Source organism: Bactrocera dorsalis, chromosome 3, assembly GCF_023373825.1.
Source record: "Bactrocera dorsalis isolate Fly_Bdor chromosome 3, ASM2337382v1, whole genome shotgun sequence".
In the NCBI taxonomy this organism is placed as follows: domain Eukaryota; kingdom Metazoa; phylum Arthropoda; class Insecta; order Diptera; family Tephritidae; genus Bactrocera; species Bactrocera dorsalis.
The window spans coordinates 2,506,570-2,528,790 of NC_064305.1; the positions used below are offsets into that span (position 1 = coordinate 2,506,570).

The 22,221-nt window shown below is 31.6% G+C and overlaps 1 protein-coding gene across 1 annotated transcript in view; it reads left to right on the top strand.

Annotated features, from left to right (window-relative positions):
* Positions 1 to 1,549: 1,549 nt before the first annotated feature.
* Positions 1,550 to 22,221, top strand: part of LOC105230206 (putative uncharacterized protein DDB_G0277255) — a 51,375-nt gene continuing 30,703 nt past the window's right edge. The window contains exon 1 of the mRNA XM_049450932.1: positions 1,550 to 2,963. Within this exon, the coding sequence (XP_049306889.1) occupies positions 2,962 to 2,963 (2 nt within the window). The 5' untranslated portion in view covers positions 1,550 to 2,961. The remainder of the gene's footprint in view (positions 2,964 to 22,221) is intronic.

The following is a 22,221-nucleotide window of genomic DNA, read 5'->3' on the forward strand; positions in this document are numbered from 1 at the left end:
GTTATAATTTGGGATCCTGTTATGTAAGTTTGTCGCTTAAATCTTTTTGCAGACGCCAGGTTTTAACGCTAATTGGAAAATAGCACAGTTTGAGAGGCAGTGTACGCAGGAGGATGAGTTATTAGTAAAAGTGTAGAGTTCTTAGAAGAAAATTTAGAACAATTACTGAAAAAGGTTTTCTGAAATGCAATTTTACTGCTGCTTTTGCGTATTTTCTATGAAATTAGTAGTAGACAATAAAAAAATATTTAGATAGCATTTATATACACAACTGTTTTTTCAGCACTCTACACTCCACATTTAATCTGTAGTTTAGTGTAGAAATAATAAATATTAAGTAAATATGTTTAGTATATATTTTCCTACTAACATGCTAACTGGAAGCGGAGGTAGTTTTGGAAACAAATTGAAGCCTAAAATCGAAAAAAAATCATTTACCAATTATCTGAATTTTACCAGTTATATCTAGGAATATTATAAAGTGAGATATTATAAATCTGTAAAACAATATTATGACAACATTAGGATAATATTTTTTCCAAATAAAAATAGTTTATTCTGCATTAGCATCTAATTTAATTAAAGGGTCTATATGCCGCTTATCTCCTCCAGGCTTCCCTACGTGCTTTTCTAAAGAAAAATACTAGCTGCTTCAACTTTTCGATTCATACATCACGACGCCGCCCTACATACATACGAGTATATTTAAGACTTTGCAAAATGCATGCTATAAGCAGTGTTTACTATCGGCTTCTAGCTCAGAAAAAGGCCCGAAATCGCCTTAGTCAGAGGTCGCTTGTACGTATGGGTATATTGGAAGATATCAACACTCAAAACTATTTATAAATACTGTCAAAAATACAGCGTACTCAATAAATTAGACAATGCGCGCCTAACGCGCCGCTTCGAACTTTCCACAACTCGGCGAAAACTCGAAAAATCTGTCGTAAGCCAACTAAGAATGAAACTAACATAAACATGAAACTAACAACAATGTGTGGCCAGGTGTAACAGCAACACTAAGACGGACAACAGTCAACGAGATATGACGCTAGGGCGCAACGAGAGCCGAGTGCGCGTACCCGCAGCGACAGCCAACAACGCCGCCATGGGGCCGAACCGCTAACAGCACTCATACTCGTTCAACACATATCACAGCTATCAGTTAAGTTCGGTTCAATTGAGCGCAGCTAAGCTCGACTGCGCGTATCTCATCAATACTTTTGGGGGGTATTTGGTTTAGCCATACTATTATAATAGACCCTCAATGCACAGCCATACACACACACGCACACATATGTGGTTCGTGGAGGCGCACATTCGTTTCGTTTATTGTTGTTGGTGCGTTTGTGCGCGCACTCCGTAGAATGACCAATTCGTACTCGTTAAGTACGTTCGTACGAAACACGTTGGCTCGCTGGCTCACTAGCCCGCACACCGGTCGTCGTTGCGCCGTTAGGTGGTAGTATTGTCGGTGGTGGTGCTGGTGCTGAGGTTCGTCGTCATCATCGTCGTCGTCGTTGTCGTTGTCGTGGTTGTCATCATCGTCATACCGTCGTTATAGCCGTTTTGGTCGTCTGCCGTATAACATTACAGGCGATACGATTTCAGTAGAGTGCAGCAGCAGCAGCAGCAGCGCCAGGCAAGCGAGCTGGCAAACAGTAGTGAGGCAGCAGCGACGACGGTGTGCTATGCTAAGCCTCCTCCTCTTTCTTCAGCATTCGATTTCGAGTACGAATCCGTATCGTATCGGATTCATTCAACACTGAACAAGACATCTAGCATTTAGTTTGTATTTGGTAAGTGTACGTTTCAGTTCTGTGGCAACTGTCGTCGGGTTAAGAACGTTGGAAACGCTTCAGTTCAAAAAATATTTCACACACATGTGAAGAAAGTAAAAAGAAATTGAATGATAATATATTTTAATAAAAGAAAAAGTATACAAATATATAAAAGTATATCATTTATGAGTAAGCGATAAAAAACGGTGCAGCAGTTAACAACAATAAGAAAAGAAAAACGCTTTTGTGAATTAAAATATAGAAGCGTGTGAATTCGAAAGGCGAAAAATCAAAAAAATTGAAACGCGTTATTTTTGAAAGTGTTGAAAGCTAAAGCAAATCAATTGGAAAAGTGCAAAATTCTAAAAATCAAAGTGCATTGCTGAAAATAGTCTATATACGCAATTTAACGGTATAAAAGTGAAAATTTTGTGCAACGAAAAAACAAAGCGCTTTTTGAAAATTTGAAAACAAAATTATAACAAAGATTTTTTAAACGCCGCAAAAAGTGCAATTCACAGCAACAAAAAATCAGTCACTAAAAAGCACTTCGATTTTTTCTAAAAATTTTCAAGTTCTTTTTTAAATAAAATACATAAATATTATATATTGATAGCTTAAAAGTTAAATTTGAAAATTTTGAAAACGCAAATAAACGTTGCTAAAATTTAAAGCAAAAGTGTAACACGTAAATGTTTAAAAAGAAAATTGTTTAAAAAACCGACTGCAACTAAAAACAATATTTGTCACGTGTTGAAACAAAGTGCAATAAATTGAGAGCGACTACTTTTGAAAAAAAAAATTCGAAACAGTTTTTGAAAATAAAAATTTTGAAAACAGTTTTTGAAAAAAAATATTTAAAACAGTTTTTGAAAAAAAAATATTTAAAACAGTTTTTGAAAAAAAATTTCGAAAACAATTTTTGAAAAAAATAAAAATTTCGAAACAGTTTTTTAAATCTTAAGCGCGAAGCAGAATTGCGTGAAACAGCAAACTGCTTTTACATTAGTGCATTAACGAAACGAAAGCAGAATTTTTAATTGGTTTTGTATATAAATCAAATTTATTTGTGTAAAAACACAGCCAATGTTGCATTTTTGTGGTGTCGCACAAATAACCAATGTTGGATTATAAATTAAACCCATACATTTGGGGGATACAATGAGGCCAGAAAGATACGATGTGAGTAGAAAATCCAAATTGCTTACAATTTTATAAAAAAAATGCTTTATAAAAGTAGACATAATGAAAAATATATATGTAAGTAGAAATAAAAAAATGCATTATTAAAAAAATACTACTATTTTTTCTAACTTTTTTTTTATAAAAAACTAAAAAAATCAGTTAACTAATTTAAAAAAATTTTTTAATGAGAAAAATGATTATTAATAATTATTATTTTTTATTAATTAATATTAATAATTATTTTGTTGTATTATAATAATAAAAAAAAATAAAAAAAAATATTATTAGTAATTACTTTGCTTTAATAAAAAAAGTTAAGAAAGTAATAATTTTTAATTTTATTTTTTTTAACAAGAAAATTTTTTTGTAATAATTATTAACATTAATATTTTTTATTAATAATTTTTTAATACAAATAATATAATTGCCTCAAAATTTCTGTGAACAGAAACTATTTTCATTGCTATCGCGTGTATATTGTTTACAGCGGGTATCTAACGTAAGGAGATTAGAAAATACTACGGTATACAAATTAACAGTAATAAAGTGTTTGCTAGTAAACAGGTTGTTTATTAAAAGCAGCAACAATAAATTCCAAGATTTACAGCAAAAAATGCAAAAAGAGTTAATTAAGATAAACGATAGTAGTAGTAGGACTCGCCGACTTATTTAATAAGCTGCTAGTAGACAGTAAGCATTATCGAAAAGATAGTAGACGAATTGTTTGCGAATTTATATATAAGTGCTAAGTGAAAATTTAAATATTGTAGATAAATAAATTGTAAAAGGAGCAGAACAAAAGTGACACAACAGAGTATTAGATATGGATTTCAAAACAGACGGGGTACGACATGCCATTGGTTAGAGTTATATTTGATTTTTATACCAATATGAGACAACCGTTTAAAAGCTTTTATTTAAAATTCTGAATATGGAAAAAATTGACTTTCGCCTCAAAGATTTGAGTTTTAAAAGCTCTTATCTAATGTAATGAAAGCTTTACTAAAGTGAAAGTTCTTGGCATGAAGAGTGAAAGTTGGTAATGGAAAATTAATAAGTGTTATAAAGCATTAAAGCTAAGAAATTTTTGAAATATGAAATTATGGAATTTTATGAAATCTCTACTGAAGTATAAGCTCTTAGAGCGAATGATGAAAACTGGCAGCTGTTTAATAATATTTACAATATACCACTAGAGCTAAGTAAGCTTGGAGTTTACTTGCATAATGTGAAATTTTATGAAAGCTGATGTGAAAGTTCTTGAAAAGCTGACAGCAGCTTAATAATCTTCGCTACAATTATCATTACAGCTAAGAAAACTTTGAGCTTACATGTACATTATGAAATTTTATGAAAGTTCTGCTGAAGTAAAAGCTCCAGGAGCGAAGAGTGAAAGCTGGCAGCAGCTTCACAATCTTGGTTAAAAATTACTATGACTATATATACATATTAAACTGCACTCAATTTTCTCGAGACAGCCACGTGTTAGAAACCATGTGCGATTTTCCGCTCAAAGGTAGCTTACGGACGTGAGTTTGCCTTCATTCAGCTTAAGCTTTATTTAATTTAAAATGCAAAAATGAACTTTATGTCGCAATAACTGTTTATTAAAATACTTTTATGATGATTATTATGTTTAACTATGAATTATATGCAGCAATAAAAAAGTACACGCGTATAAAAATAGCAATAACAATTAACTGGCACAGCGCAGCACACACCCCTTTTAAAAGGGCATTATTCAGAAGCACACACACACACACACACACACACAAGCGCAAATGCATTCATGAAGTCTGCATGCTTGCACATTCAGAAAAATATGCAAATTTTTGTATTTTACACGGCACAGTCGGCTTTTCCCAAGCAAGTGAAGAGCAATCAATGTTCAAATGTTGAAACATTAAAAGTGACAGGGTTGTGCGGCAACGGCAGCGGATGGAGTGTATATGCATACATATATAAGTATGTGTCATGTAGGCAGTGGCAGCAACCCTTTCCGCGTGTTGAGCGCTTGAATTCGAGTTGGTTGTGTGCCACACTTGCAAAGTTGCATACACAAGTTGCAGTAGCTTTCACAATTAAGTCTGCTTCAAGCACAAAAAGTAAAAAATTTTTTGGAATGCTCACTACCCCCTTACGCTGCCACGCCATCATCATGCACATGTGTGTATTTACAACTGGCAGCTTGTTGGTGTTGTTGTTAATTGTTGTTATTGCATGCAGCTGACATGATATAAATCAACTAGTTGTGTGCGCGTACATGCAAATACTACAAAAATACAAATAAATAAAAGCCAACTTGCAACAACACAGAAATTGAGTGGAAATGAAGTGAAATGCAAGCAGCCTTACAGGCGCACAACCCTTGACAGCCAACTGTGGCAGCGCTGAACCCGTCGAATCGCCGCGAAAAGGTGAAAATATGCCAAACCACGCTGCATATAATGTGTGTGTGTGCGTGCGTGAGGTAATTCATGCAAATATGCTGCAAGTCTGCATGCGTTTCTGGCATTACTGCGCGCTGCTGCTGCTTCTTCCGCCGCAACTCGCACACACAAAGCCTGCTCGTGCGCTCGTGCTTTATTTGTAACTGCATTGTAATTTAATTGTTATTGTTATTGTTATTATGCAGTTGTTGCAGTGCTTTGTGTAATATAATGCGCTCATGCAAAAGGTTAATAAGATTTGGACGCACCTCAACGACTCGCCTGCGTGTTTGTATGCATGTGTATGCGTACATACAAAGGTTGCTTGTACTTTTGTAGCCTGCTGCCACTTACCAAGTGCTTGTTATCTGCCGTTGTGTTGGCCACATTACTAATATGCGCAAGAATTCGCTAAATTATTAGCAATTGTTTGCAGGTGATTAACTATTGTTGTTGTTGCTGTAGAAAGTGCAATAAACGTGCCCACAATTGCGGTTAATAGGTGGTGTGTTAAGCCAAAGCGGTTTTAATTGTTGTTGGCACTATAAATGCCAGCGATAAGACTTCATATTACTGTTAGAAGTGTGCGCATGTTTTATTTGGTTTTGTTGCAGCTTAGCCTCGCTACAGACGCGCCTACTTTGCCGTTAAAACGGTAGTCCACAACGTTTAGCCGTCGGTTTTCGTGATGAAAACGGTACTTGTACACAATTTAATTAACGTTATTGTTATTACTGCTAGTATCTTTATAAAATGAGTAGACGAAATGAAAAATGTTGTTTTACACAGATTATGTTTTCGTGGAAAATTGAGGAACTGGCGCCAACTATGATATATGTTTTTTTTTTGATTTTTTAATAATTGTGCTTTTGGTGTTAAGTGCAAGAAATATGTATCTCATCGGTTCATTTCGGTCCTCCAGTTAAATGCTGTGGCGTGAAAAATGCGTTTAAAGTTAAATTGATTAAACTGATTGAGCCGCGTAGTTACACTTTACACTCAAAACAAAAAAAAATATATATATTAAATTTTTGTTGTTGTATGAGATTTCCAGCGAAATATCAGTCTCCTTCCCATTGTCAAGGTGCTCAACACTGTGTTCTAATCAAACACACACTCGTCATTTCTATGAAACTACAAAAAGCTACCTCAAAAAACTACGTGTGCCTTGCCAGCACATCATACTAATATAATTAATATTTTCAGCTTAAATATGCATACACTTATACACATATGAGTATAGATATGTATATTCGTTCAAGATTAATTCAATATGACACGTTCCGCCTACGCTAGCACCCAGCGGCTTACACGCTCATTGGCAGGCGGCGACGGCCACATTCATTATTAATTTCAGACTCGTAGTACTACTTGAAAGTATCATAATGCGCGATTATTAATAGTGCTACATTTATAAAAATATCAACAGCAACAGCAAAAACAACAATGCGCATACAGCATCATTATAATTGTATTCAAATTATATACAAAAGCGCCGAAACTGGCAGGCGGCTGGTCAAGCAGCCAAGCCGCCGAGCAAACAGACAAACTTACACTATATAAGTATATAAAATAAATATGTATATATGTTAGTATTAGTGTATATATGTTAATAAGGACACACATTCACACATGTGCACAGGCATGTAGCAATTAGTCACCCACTCACCAGGGAGATATGCTTGTAATCATATACACTTGCTCATATATAATTATTCTTCGCTCATTTTACAATTGTTCACAAGATAAGAATAAGTTGCGCGCATAAATTTCGCTTTTGTTGGCTTTTTTTATTTATTATGAATATTTTTGCATGCGAGCGCTTAATCCCAGCGGCCAATAATGAGGTCATAAAGTCGGCGTTGAAAGGCAAATACTTGCTTGTTTGGCGAAAATCGACAAGGTGACATTACAATAAATTTGGCAAAATTATGAAAAACACACATACACGCTTATACATGTGTCTGGTTGTTTGCAATTTGCTAATGATTTGTGGACAGCTAGCGGCGCGCTGACAGCTGACGGTGTTGCAAATCTCGCTCTGGCTTTGCTCTGATAGCGGTGAAGTGTCACTGGAAGTGGTAGGCAAGCAGCGCGTCAGCATTGACGCCTCTGGCGAAAAGTCAGCCAATGAGCAAACTATATGTATAATAGTAAATTATGTTGTAGAGAAATGTGTGAGACACATTGACACGAAATTATGAAATTGGAAAAAAATTGAAATTGAAAAAAATATGAAATTATAAAAAAAATTGAGTTTTAAAAAATTTGTTTAATAATAAGGACTACGAAATTTATAAAAAATGAAATTATGAAAAATTTGTTAAGTTATAAAAATTATGAAAATAAAAAAAATTTAATTATAAAAAATGTTGAAACTTTAAAAATTTTGAAAATAAAAAAAAAACTCGAAATTATAAAATAAAAATTGTGAAATTATAAAAATTATGAAGTTAAAAAAAATTTTGATATTAACAAAATTTGAAATAAAAAAAAATCGAAATTAAAAAAAGAATTATGAAATTATAAAAAAAATTAATTATAAAGGTTTTTGATACTTATGAAATATAAAAAAAATTTAAAATTAAAAAATTATCAAATTAAAAATATACACGAAATTAGAAAAAAAATTATGAGATTATAAAAATTGTAAAGTTAAAAAAAATTATGAAGTTATAAAAAATATAAATAAAAAAATTTAATTTCAGAAAGATATTATGAAATTAGAAAAATACGAAATTAAAAAAAATATGAAATTATAAAAATTAAAAAAATTATGAAATTATAAAAAATTGTGAAATTATAAAAATTATGAAATTAAAAAACTTTAAATTTAAAAAAAAATTTTAAATTATAAAATTTCTGAAAAATAAAAAAAAGTAAATTAAAAAAATTAGAAAAAAATTACGAAATCAAGAACAAAATTATGAAATTATAAAATTTATAAAACTAAAAAATTACAATAAAATTGTGAAATTCTAAAAATTATGAAATAAAAAAAATCAAATTAAAAAAACAACAGATATCGAAGATTAATTACCACTTTTGGCAGCTCTCCATTCGAAATAAGTCAAAATTGTCTAGACAACTATTGTCATAAATGTCTGTATATCGGGAAAGCCGAATAAAGTTGTTATCAATTAGCAACAGAATTTCATGATTGTACTATCACTCGTGATGACTTTGCAGTTTATTGTAGTTGTAATCATTAGCCGAGAGTGCGCGCCCACCGAAAACTTAATGAGCGTCCGAATGGTAATTTTAACTCAATTATGTCTGCAACTGGCGCTATTTCGTGCTATTTCTAGACAAGCAACGATAAATAACTATTAATATGCCGTTAAGTCAGCATATTTCTATATGTACATATGTATGTGTGTATGCATTCATTATAATTTTGACATATTTAGTGCCATAGAAATGCTGACAGTGGAAACTTTTGCCGCCCAGCAGACAGTGACAAGTCGTCATAGGTCTCATATTTCTGTCAATTACTGGCTGGAGCAAACCTCACACAAAATTGCCAGCCAGCGCCTTAAAATGTATGTAGATATTTACAAAAGGTAAATGGCAATATGGAGTACTGGTTATGCTAAGTGATATATGTAAATGTATTTATTAAATGTGTTGTTGTAGCTGCTGTTAGTCTCACTAGTAATTTTTTGACTACTTTTGTTTGTGAAAAGGCTTGCGAATAGCTGAAATAAAATAATTTTTGTACACTGAGCAGGGAATATTAAGAGAAAAATCAGAAAAAATGCGTTTTTCAGTTCAAAATTTCGCTTTCGAAATTGAAAAATGCATCGATTCCGTTTAAAAATATTTTTTTTTTTTGGATTTTTAATGAGCCTGCCATAAGTCACATGTCAAGCATATTTCAAGCAACGAGTTGTCTAAGTAAAAGAAAGTAACAGTAACACCGACAGCAGCGCTTGGCAGTTACGACGCAAGTAAGTGCCAGCAAGCAAATAACAACAAACACAGCAACAATAAGTCGCACCAAAAAATAGCAGAGCAAATGGCGGCGATCATAAAATTTAGTAATGTGCGCAAAAGTAACAAATTTCAACGAAAAACTACAACAAAAAAGTTCAACAAAATTTTCATACAAAATGCTCACAAATTTTAAGAGAGAAAATTGCTAGAAAAAAACGCAAAATAGCAAACTTTTATTGCCTGCTGCAGCAGCTAATTTATGTTGCACTCGAAAAACGCAACAAAGCAATGCAATAGCAATTGTTGCAGCGCGCGCGCAAGCACATGCATAAGCGCGCAACGTTTTGCGGAATAAATTTTCCTGGCGCCGACACAAATTTTCCGAATAACAAAGCGCGGCGCAGTAACCAAGAAAAAATAAAAAAATATATGCTTGCGTTAAAAAAGTTGCACGGAAATTTGAAATTACAAAAAAGCGCAGCTTACACGCCAGTAAGGCAGGCAGGGCGGCAACATTTTTCGTTGACATTAATTGCCAATGCTTGCAACATTGTCGCGCTGCGGCAGGCCGTTTACTGCAATGCGTTGCGCGCTGTTTAATTTAATGCTGACACAAGCACTACATGTGTGTGTGTGTGCGTGCGCGCTCAAGTACACGTGTACTTCAGCGTACTTCAATCATTTGCTGCGCGCCGTAGGTGTGGTCCGCACCTTTCTTTACGTTCTCGTTCAGCGCGGCCTTTGCTTGCTTGCTTTTCCAATTACCTGACCGCCGCTTGGCATGTTGACGCTTTCCATTCACACAGTAACGCATAGCGCTGAGTGGCAACATGATTTAAATGAAAATTAAAAAGCAACTACACATACATATATGAGCGCGCTGTGCAGCGAAATTAATTAACAAGCAGCGCATAGACGGCGCATATACCGAGCGCTTCGTTTCTTGCTAGCGCCAACGCTTTATATGCATATATACATAGCTGAGCGCACATATACATAGCAGATCGCGTTTGTGCATGTATGCTGGTTCAGCGCGCCGGCCGATTGTAGGTCAGGTGCAATATTTCCTTGACTATCAATTGCTGAAAAAGTGGTCGCGCTGGCAACAGCTGCAGCGCGCGCACACTTGTCGTCACATATAAGTCATGCATACACACTTGTGTAGATAAAACGTCATTTCGCTTACGGCTAATGCCCAGGTCACATGTAAACGCTTTGTAAATCGCCATAATTTGTGAGTAAATGGCTGTCATGAAATTAGGCTCAGTAGTTGGTTACCACTTTACTGCTTGTTTTTCTGCAAAATGCCTTTGTTTATATAGATACGTACATACTTAAACATTTTCAAATATATTCAAGCATATTTTACTTGCTAATGTTTTGAAAATATTTTTTTGATTCTCCGTTTTCTTCAACCTGTCGCTCTTTGTTGGCGCTTTTTTGGCGCATGGCACAGCATTTGTTGACGGCGCATTAAAATCGGCGCATGCGCGTACGTTTGCATATACATGCTGCCAATATTCGTTGCTTTATTTGTGTAGCTGCGAACAAGTAAATAAATGGCACTAAGCGCATGCGCAGCCGCGCAAAATGAAGTATGAGTGGTGGCGGCGCGCGCATTGACCAACAGCTAATAGCGTGCAACCTGCAGTGACAGTCAATGCACTTGTGGGCTGTAGCAACAACGCGTTTTTTGTGTTTACTAAATTTTTACCATTTAACATTTATTTTAAGTTTTTCTTCATTAGCTTTAGTGAGGATTTCTTAGACTCATTTTATTTGCACACACTGTCCGTTGGCTTGTGTAAATGCCTATGCAAATATTTAGAGAATTTTTATTTGCTTACACTTAGCTGTAGGCGAGTGGTTGGGTGGCTGGCGTGTTGAGGGCTCTGTCTGCGCTTTGGCTAGCCACTCGCTGATTGGCGCGCAGACATACGCGGATAAATACGTGCGCATGTTGTGTGATGCGCTTGCAAGCGCGTCGCCTTTCTGCACATAACTGCATATATACACATATTATTATTAACATATTTCTTGAGTTTTCAGTTTTTTTTTGTGCCGCGTTGGTTAATTTTAGCCTTTTAGACGCAAATAGTTGCGCAATGTCCATCAGCAGCGCACCGCCGCAATGGCACAGTGGCACTCGACGGCGCGGCTGCTTGCGCCCCCCACCACCCATTAGTGTTATAATGCTCATGCATTAGCGGCACACGTCGATAATAATCATTGCCAACGAACAAAGCCAATAGTGTGCGCGCGGCTGGCATTTCCATGCAAATATGCATTAATGGCCGCGCATTGCAGGCGGCGGCAGCACAGATGAAAAAATATTTCATTACTGATTTGCCGCGCTTCTGGCCGCGCACACACACACACGCATGTGTAGACTGCAGCAACGCTAATAGCGGCGACAGCTAAATTGCACCTTCGCCTTTTGTGCGCTTTTTAGCTGTTTGACACTTACAAACACACACACACATATATGTGTATATATGAAAATAGTTGTATATATGGCTATTTTTACACTGCTCACCCAATTTTCCTTGCCATATTTGCGCGCTCAAACACACTTTTCGTTTTACATACTTAGCACCTTTCGCAAATTTATTGATTGGCCTTTCTTTTGCTTTTTTCACCGTTTTTTGCGCTTGGCATTGACAGGCGGTGTTGGCCGCTTGACCATCAACGCGCAACGCAAAGCGACATAAATTCGCATGCGCATTCGCATTCCTCATGATTGATGCTAATTTGTTTGCGAGCAAGCGAAAAGTGTTAATATATAATTAACTGACGCCTGAGAAAGTGTTGGCGGACCTTGGCGGGTCAACGTTTATTTATGTGAGGACAGCAGGGAGAGAAAAAAATATTTTTTGGACTTTTGTTTAATGCTGTATTTTGTTTTGAGGGTGAGAATTTTTATATTGAAAAAAATAAAAACTGAAAATAAAAATTCTAATATCCAGCAAACAGTAGCTTACAAAAATATGCGATTTTTATTTTGGCATTGCAGGCAGCAGACATTTTTACTATTTAATATTAATTTATTATTTAATTTATAATTCAACAACTTATTATAAAACCATATTGAAAGCAGTCTGGTTTTATAATCACTTCTAGCTTTAATACGCAATAACTGTAATATATATAATAATGCATTTTTACACTTTATTTTTCCATTGCGGCCACTGCTGCCAATCATGTAACAAAAGTTGAAATAAAGGTTATAGGAAAAATCGTAAATAGAACTCGTGTGAATGAAGTAACGAGCAGTTAGCTACCTATGACTTCTTCACTTCTTTATGCACACTTATGTAAGTATGTATGTGTGGCGTAAGTTTTAATGAAATTTAATAAATACAGCTGTTTTTGGGATATATGTGTGTGTATTAGAATGTTAGCATTCATTTCTATTGCGAAAATGCGCTGAAGGCAATTTAAATAAAAATAATTTTTTGTGTGAAATACCTACGATTTGCAACTGTTTGTGCCGTAAGAAACTGTATAGCATATTAGCTAACAAAATTTTAAAACAGTGCTATAATAGTGCTATCGATTATATAAATAAAAATTAATTTATTAGTTGAGAAAGTTATAAACATATTAAAAATATAATTATTTAACAATTTAATTATTAAACAAGACATGTGAAAATATTGAAATTTGATTTTTTCTGAAATTTTATAATACTTTAAATTTCACATGCGAGCTCAAATATAAATTTAATTTAATATTTTTTTATTAAATTTTTTTTTTTGCTATAAAATAATTTTTATATTTTTATTTAGTATTTTTTTTTAATATTTTATTGAAATTATATAAATATTTTTTATTATTATTATAATTTTATAATTATTTTCTCACATTTTTATTTAATTTTAATACATATTGCATTATTTTTTTAATTTTTTTAAACAAATAAAATTTTTCCGCATTTTTATTATTTCTATTTAAAATTTTTTTTGTTAAAAAGTATACAAATATTTTTTAAATTTTTTTATAATTATTTTTTTTTACAATATTTTTGTTTTTTATAATTATTTCCTCTAACATTTATTTAAATTTTATACATATTGCATCGCTTTTAGCAACAAATATTCTTTCTAATTTTCTCAACAAATAAAATTTTTTCGCGCACCTCATAAATACAACGCCACTGCATGGATATGCAAATTCCTGAGGTATTATTGCACTGAGACGACTAATTAAAATAATAAACAATAAAAATCCGGTTCGATTGGCTTAGGGTGTTTATTGACTTTGGTTTATGCATAAATTTTTTAGCAAACATTGTTCCTGAAGTTTGTTAATTTCCAGTATCCGGTAGCAGGTTTTGTTGCGGAGGGAGCTGTTAAATGCATTTGTTTTGTTTAAAAAGCGTTTAGAGTGTTTTAAGCGATTTGGTAATTAACTAGGCCTACTGTTATATGTAAATAAAAATGCATTTTTCTTTAATTATTTCAATTACCTACAATGCGACGAAAGTGGCGCCTAAAAGCTTGCTTAATATATTTGGTTATGTGTGCAAATTTATTGCGCATAAACGTGTTGAGAATTGCAGGGTCACGTGCGTTAGGCGAATGAAATAAATTGCTAAAAAAACAATAAGTTTTTTGTGATTAGACAATAGTATATGTATTTTTACTTATATGTCTATTTATTTTTTAATATATATATTTTTTTTAATATTTTTTTAGATATTTTTTTTATTTCCTTTTTAATTTTTTAAAAATTATTTTGCAAAATTAAAAAAAAAATTTAATATATTTTTGAAATTTTTTCGTTCGGTTTTTAAATTTTTTTTAAATATTTTTCTTTATTTTATTCTTTCTTTTTAATTTCAACCTTTTTTAAAAATATTTTTATTTTTATAATTTTGTAAATATTTTTTTAAATATTTCCTTTTTAATTTTTTGTTTAATTGTTCTATTAAAAAAAATTTAATATATTTTTGAAATTTTTTGTTCGTTTTTCATATTTATTTTTCTTAATATTTTTAAATTTTTTTGGAAATATTTTTTTTAAATATTTTATTTCTATTTTTTGTATATTTTTAAACATATTTTATTTATATATTTTTTAAATTTTTTAATATATTTCATAATATATTTCTCTTTAATTTTTTATTTAATATTTAACAATATTTTTTGGTTATTTTTTTTTTAATTTTGTTTGAAATAGTTTTTTAAACATTTATTTTCATATTTCTGTGTAATATTATATATAATATATATTTCTTTATAATTTTTTTTGTTTTAATCGTTATATTGAATATTTTTTTTTGATATTTCCCTATATTTTTTCTATTTTTTTAATATTTCCCTATTTTTTTTTATAAAAAATTTATGTTATTTTACTTGTTTCTAATTATTTTTTTTTTAATATTTTATTTTTTTTTTTTTAATTTTTCTTTTACAACTTTTTTAAAATATTTTATTTTTTTTGTTTTTTTTTTCAATTCTTACTTTAATATATATATATTTTTTTATTTTTTTATTATTTTTGTTTTATTGTGTTAATCATTTTTTTATATTTCTCTTTATTTTTAATATTTTTTTTGATATTTCTTTATATCTTTGCTAATAAAAATTTTATTATTAATTATTTACCGCATTATCAACTTCTGGCATTACTTTTTTTATATCAGAACGTAAATTAAATTAAATTACAACAGCTACAACAATCAATAGTTGAAATGGACTTAACATATTTATTAGACAATAAAAAATATTATATCATTTGATGGCTCGTTAAAAATTTATTAGTTGAGCGAACTAAAAATAATTGCAGTAAAAGCAACAACAATATTGATACATGCAAAAGCAGTACATGTAAAAGCATGTAAACACTGCAATAAACATATCTACGTGCATGTACGTAGGTATCTATAATCAAACGCTGGACCCTTGATTCTTTTTTTAATTTTTTTTCTTGTTTTTTTTTTTAACTATTTTCATTGCCACACGCGCTTGTTGTTGTTGCGATTGCGCTTGAGTGTCATTTTTATGGAACTTTATGGTGTTGAGCAGCAAGCAATCACCACGAGAAAATGCTTGCATAAATTGCTGAACGGCTTTAATTAACGATTTCATAGAGAACGTATAGTATAAACATATATATACATACATTTATGCCTTTGGCACTGCTTTATTGTCTTAATAATAAAAATTTACAACTATTTACCATTTTGTTAATCAAAGCGCAACAGTGCCGTACGCAATTACCAATCTCTGCCGCGCTAATTGTGAGTGGCGCTGGCGACAAAGTGCAAAAGCGAAAAAGAACTGATTTCATGGCTTTTGCCGCCGCGGCGAACTGCCACCAATGGTGTGACGATTATAAATTTTAATAAAAATATTTACATTAATATTTACAAGCACACTATATTTACGTGATTTTATTAAGTAAATAAGTGTTCGCTTGCCGCGCCACGCAGACATTATGCTTGGCAATGCCAGAACTGCGAGCAGCTAACGTGCCCACTAGGAAATGCCGCACTTCAAAGCGCTTGTGGGGAAAGCACAGATTTCGGTGAGTCACTACAAAATTAACATATTGGGTGATCCAATTGTTGTATTTGAGCGCTTAAAAATCTGTTATCACTAACGCTTAAGCGTTGCTCGCAGCAACGATATTAGTAATAGGGAAACAAAACATATTTTTTTTTAAGAAATTTATTTGTGTAATGTAATGAGTAGTAATAGTGACTCACTAACTAACGCTAGACGCTTGTGTATGCGCGCGCAGCTTCACGCTGGAGTATTAGTAAGCGTTTAAAAGGCACTTAAAATTCAAATCAGTTTCGTGCATTGCTCACACATTCCATTTTATGGGAATTTACATTAGGAAATTGTGTTGCAACGTTGGTGGTTTGAAAGTGCCGCGCTGCCACACGGAATTGTCACAATTTTTCATGCGCACTTGGGTGACAAATCGTTCAGGTGATTCAGCTGGCGACTGCGCGCTGCCTAAAAGGCGGAAAGGGTATCCACACACACTCACACATACATACTTAAAAGCATACACAGTTATTTATATGTATGAGTGTGTGTGCGCGTAATGTATGTTGAGGCAATTCTACGGCGCGCTTATCTCTGTTCCATTTACGCGCAGGCGAAGATCAAATGGAGACCATGAAAAGAACGGCAGGCTGAGTGGCGCAGGTGAGGAATTACAAAAGTGCAGGAATTTGTATATATACCTAAGCATATATGCATGTGTGTGTATGCGCGCCTTCATTATTACTTTTTCCCAATTGCCCGCGGCATTTGTCTGTGCACCAAAAAGGGCGCACACCAAACAAAAGGAGGAAGGAAAGGTGGCAAATACAGCGACTTGAAGCTTACAGCGTTCCATCGCTCTGTAGCACAAAACCAACTGATAGACGGTAGGCAAGCAAAGCTGTGACTAAAGCAGAAATGTGAAACGTGCAAACTGCCAATACAAAAACAAACAGCAAAGCACACACAAAGCGTAGCAACAAAAGAAGCAGAAGCAGAAACAGCAATTGAAACGAAAATCCTTGCGGCTATAGCCGAAGCAATACAAATCAAAAGCATTCAAGAAAATAGGCATGTTACTGGGCGCTTCCCCTTTTCGATAGACACACACACACTTATACATATGTATGTTATATATTTATAAGTAAATATGCGCTTACACATACCTATAGTTCATTCAACGTGCATGGCGCTGCTTAGAAATATTCAAATGAGTTTGACGAATTTCGCAATTGCCTCGGCTGCGTCAAGGGTTGCCCGTCCATCCTGCTTGCCGTTCATTAATGCCGTTGCGCTCATGTGCCTCAGCATAGAAAACAAACAAGCTTCGGCTGTGTTGAAAATTTATATGGTCTTTTGTTGTTGCTGTTGCGGAAATCTTATTGGAAATTAGGTGTGAATATGTGGCGGCACGTTTCTGGCAATTCTGCTGCGACTTTTGTAATTTTAGGTAGATAAATATTATCACACAGCTGTCAATGACGTTATCTGCATATGTAAGTGGCTGTGCGTGGCAGTTAATTGGCGTGACAAAGCAAAATCGAAATCTCGAGTAAATTGCTGATTATCGTAAATTAAGTTTAATGCGAAAGTGTGTGATAAGTTGTGTGATTAGCTGATCAATGACAGTTTAGGCGGGTATTTACCCAAAATAATTGTGAGAAAGAGAAGTATAATTAAAAGGAGATGAAAAAATAATTAATTAAAAAAAAGAAATGAAAGAAATTTGAAATTTTAATGAAAAAAAAATCGATTTTGGAAAATAAAATAACATAAATAAAGCCGAATAAAAAAATTATAAAAAATAAAAAAAGAATTAAACAAAACCAAAAAAGAATTGTGAAGAAGAATGTTAAAGGATGCTTATGGCTAATTTTTCGTAAATTCGTTATCTGGACACATTAAGTACCCCCCAGACCACTTAGTATATCAATCGCAAATTTTTTTTCCGATTTGCCAAGTAGTGTTATTAGTGATAATAAGAAAATAAGTAAACCTAATTAAAAGAAATTTAAAATAGGTGGAAAACACAAAAATAAATTACAAAAACAAATTTTTATTTAATTTTGAAAACAGTTAATTTAGTCAGTTTGAAAAAAAAACTATTTTAGTGACATAGTTTTGTATTTCACAACAACTGGGTTTTGCCAATATTACTGTAACAAATCGAAACAATTTCGCAATTTAATTAGAGAACGCCCTCTTCAGAATTTGCGATAAAATCTTGTCACATTGTTACTGTCTATAATGTTTTTTCACTTCAAAAAAAAAAAAAAAAAATATTAATATAAATAAAGAAAAGATAAAAACTATAAAAAATATATATACAAAAGAAATCAGCAATAAATCACGAAAAATATATATATCTAGATATACATACATATATCCAGCAAAAGCCAGCAACTCTTACTCAGCTTACAAGACATACAACACACGCACCACATCGCAGACATTTAAATCAAATTAATCATTTGCCACTGAATGTTCGCATGCCAAAGTAATCTATTAGCGCAAATTGAAAATATCACCAAACGCAGATAATACATAGCAATAACAACAACAACAACGGCGCCTATGTATGCCTATCATGCCGCACAATTGCCAAGGCATTAATTTGCTAATGTTACTAACGCCAAGAACCCTTTCGAACCTAATCACAACCACTTCACTACAAATATGCCAAAAACAAATGCAGGCGATATTTACTCACAAATACATACATATATAGATATGTATACTGTGTGTAGCAATGGCAAAAAAGCAAAAAGCCATTGCGTCGCAGTGATAGCACAGATACGTGCGGTCCAAAGTTTAAGTGGCTGGCAAAATAAATATCAAAGGTATTAATAGGCGCATATGTATGTGTATCTGTGACTATGTGCGAATATAGCTACTGAAATGTCAAAAATCTTTTTCGACGAAATATTGCTAATTTATACTTCCGGTGTTTAGTACTAGGATTCTAGGAAGTTGAAATGATTTAGCGTTGCTGACTGCAAATCCGAAATCCCTATAAACTTACTTTATGCTTTTATTTGCAGCAGACGCACGTGTACTTGGGGAAATCGCCTATAATGTGAACCAAATTTATAGTCAAGCCTTAGTATTTGATTGATTTTTATGATTGTTATGATTTGATTATAAAGAGTGTGAGAGTGGGGAAAATGCAGACGGTTGCTCAAGCAGCGCGAGTGATGTGTGGAATGAGAGTATGATATATACAAATATATTTATGAACTATTATACTTATATGTGACGATTTGGGTTTGTAATGAAGCGATTATAATGCCAAACTCTCAAGATTCTTTTTTTAATATTTTTGGCAGTTTTGGAATCCTCACACGCATCTAAATATATATGTAGCTCATACTTCAGTGTCAAGTTGTCAAAGTGGCTGTCGTAAGAGTGTTAACACTTCATTCCATTTACCCTATAAGCCGTTGGTAAAAATATAAATTGTTGCATTCGCAGGAATTTTAATTAAAATTGTAACATAAATCACTGCAAACTTATCTTATCTAATTGAATTAGCAAGACTGCTCGACCGATTGTCTCAAGACCAAACGCAACGCCTCAATTTTCCTCTCACACATCTTCATAAATAACAATAAAACAATAAATTTGTTAATTTACAAAAATAACATTATAAATCTGAAACAAATAATTGTTATAGAAAAAAAGTCCGCTTGATAAATATAAAACAAAAATTTTAATTAATTTCAAGGGAATTTCAAATCACGTTTTCTTTACATTTGTTTAACTTGTTTGTGGAATTTATTTAATTATTTATTTGTAATATTGCCACTTGTTGTTAAAGAATTTATTGGTGAAAGTATTTACTCTCCGGTCTGTAGCTAGTAAGTGCAATCAAATAAGTACTCATAAAATAGTTCAATATTTGCCATATTTTAATAGAGAGTCTGTTGTCAAAGGCAAAACAAATATACATAAATACAGAGTATTACATAAATGTAGAGTATATATAAATACAGAGTATAGTGAGGAGATATACATATATTCGTAATATTGTGCGAATGATTAAAAATAAGATCACACAGTAAAAAGTCCCTAAATGTGAGTGCGAAAACAATTGCATAAGATCTTTATAAAAATTGTTTATTAATGATAAAAACAAATGATTCTTAGCAATTAAAAAAATTAATAAAAATAATAAAAAATAAAAAAAACAATTAATTTAATTCACAAAAAAAAATAATAAAAATTTTAATTTTTCTTTTTAAAATTGTTTATTAGTGATAAAAAAAAATTATTCTTAGCAATTAAAAAAATTAATAAAAATTAAAAAAATAATAATAAAAATTAAAAAAAAAAATTAATTTAATTCACAAAAAAAAAATAATAAAAATTTTAATTTTACTTAAAAAATAAAAATTGAAAAAAAATTTAATTAAAAAATTTAATACAAAAAATTATTTTAATTAAAAAAATTTAATACAAAAATTAAAAAGTCTTAAAATTATGTTAATCTGCCTTAAAACTATAAAATGAATTGTTGAAAGAAATTTTAAAACCTTTAAGAAAAAATTCCCTAAAAGAAAGTTGGAAAACATTTTCATACGATTTTTGTAAAAAAACGTAGTCTACTAATTAATACAAAAATGTAGTAAAAAAATTTGTAAATATGAAAAAACAATAAAAAAGTTAATATAATTAAAAAAAATTAAAAACAAAAAAAAATTAAGTTAATTTAAGAAAAAAAAAATTAATTTAATTAAAAAAATTAATAAGAATAGAGAAATAAGAATTAGAAATAAAAATTAATTTTGTTTAAAAAAATTAAAAAAGAAACAATATTATTAAAAAAGTTAATACTAAAAGCTAAAAAAATTATAAAAATTGTGCGTATCTACTAGTATACTAATGGTAAAAAATTATCTTTAACACAAAAATTTTTATTTAAAAAACATACTAAAACATAAATAAAATATTATTTAATTCAAATTAATTAATTGATAAAATTAAAGTTAATTTAATTTAAAAATAAAAAAGTAGTATATAAAACAATAAAAAAAATTAATCTAATTAACAAAAAATTAAAAAAAATGTTATTTAATTAAATAAAAATTATAAAAATATGTTTAACAAAAAATAATTTAGTACACAAAATTAAAAAAGTATTGAATTAATAAAATTTAATATATAATTATAAAATGAAGAATACCTAAATAAAAGAAAAATATGTTTAAAGAGTACTTTTATAGTACCCAGTGATAAAAAATACTCCCACACAAGTACCAGACTTACCCGCTATACACATACACATATCTATGTTTATATATAGGTGCTCAATGCCCAAAAATTCTATTATACGTATATAGATTCAGATATTACTTTATATATCCACACACTAAAGTATTGAGCTTAAGACACCGACGTCCCAATCCCTACAGTTGAATCACTACGAACTCTGCACCACATTCATTTTAATTAACTGCTACTTTTTTGTTTCTTTTACATTTATCATTATAATATTTTTGATTCTGAAAGTCATTTAACAATGTCTGCATTATCTATTCACCAATGCGCTGATTTGCTAAAAAAGTATTAAATACTGTTATGACACAGCCGAAAATGCACATGTGTTAGTTAACGATCGCTGATACACATGAAACGCCGATACGATTTTCGATATATGCAACTAAATACTTTGGAACTGATAAGCAAAGCCTTAAACGCGCGTATATTATAGGCAAATGATTTTCAAGTAATTTGCATTCTTGCGAAAATGATATAACAAATGTGGAAAAATGCGGCACACGCCTTGCACTAATCTAGATGCTTATTTATCGCTTAGCTATGCTTTGATTGCATTGGGGAAATTTTAAGGGAACTCCGTGGAATTTTTCCTACGGAATTTATTGGCGGGGTCGTCTGCGAGCGCGACATACAGGTAATGACGCAATTGTGGCGCAGTTATGCGAAAGGCACGATAATACCCAATAATAATACGAAATAATTAGTAAAACATAGTTGATAAGGCGCTGTGCAATGTGTGTGTGTGTGTGAATAATTAGCAAGTTGTGTAGAAAGCGAGCTTTTGCACTCTTTTAGGGGGCGGGTGTTAATATGTGAAGTTGACATAAAAATATAATTATATTAATATTTCATATAATATTTCAGGTAAATATATTGATCTTTTTTTATTAACAATAAACTACAATTTTCTTAACTAAACAATTCTTTGTTCCCCATGTCATTTACATATATTGATTGCCCAGTCTCTTTATTTATTGAAGTTTAAACACACAACCTTAAAAGCGCATTTATGTTTCTTTACAATATTTATTTACGGTTAAAATATGTATGTATATTTGCACTACATAAAATTTGCAAATTTGCACAAAATACTACAAAATACTGCTTTCGCAG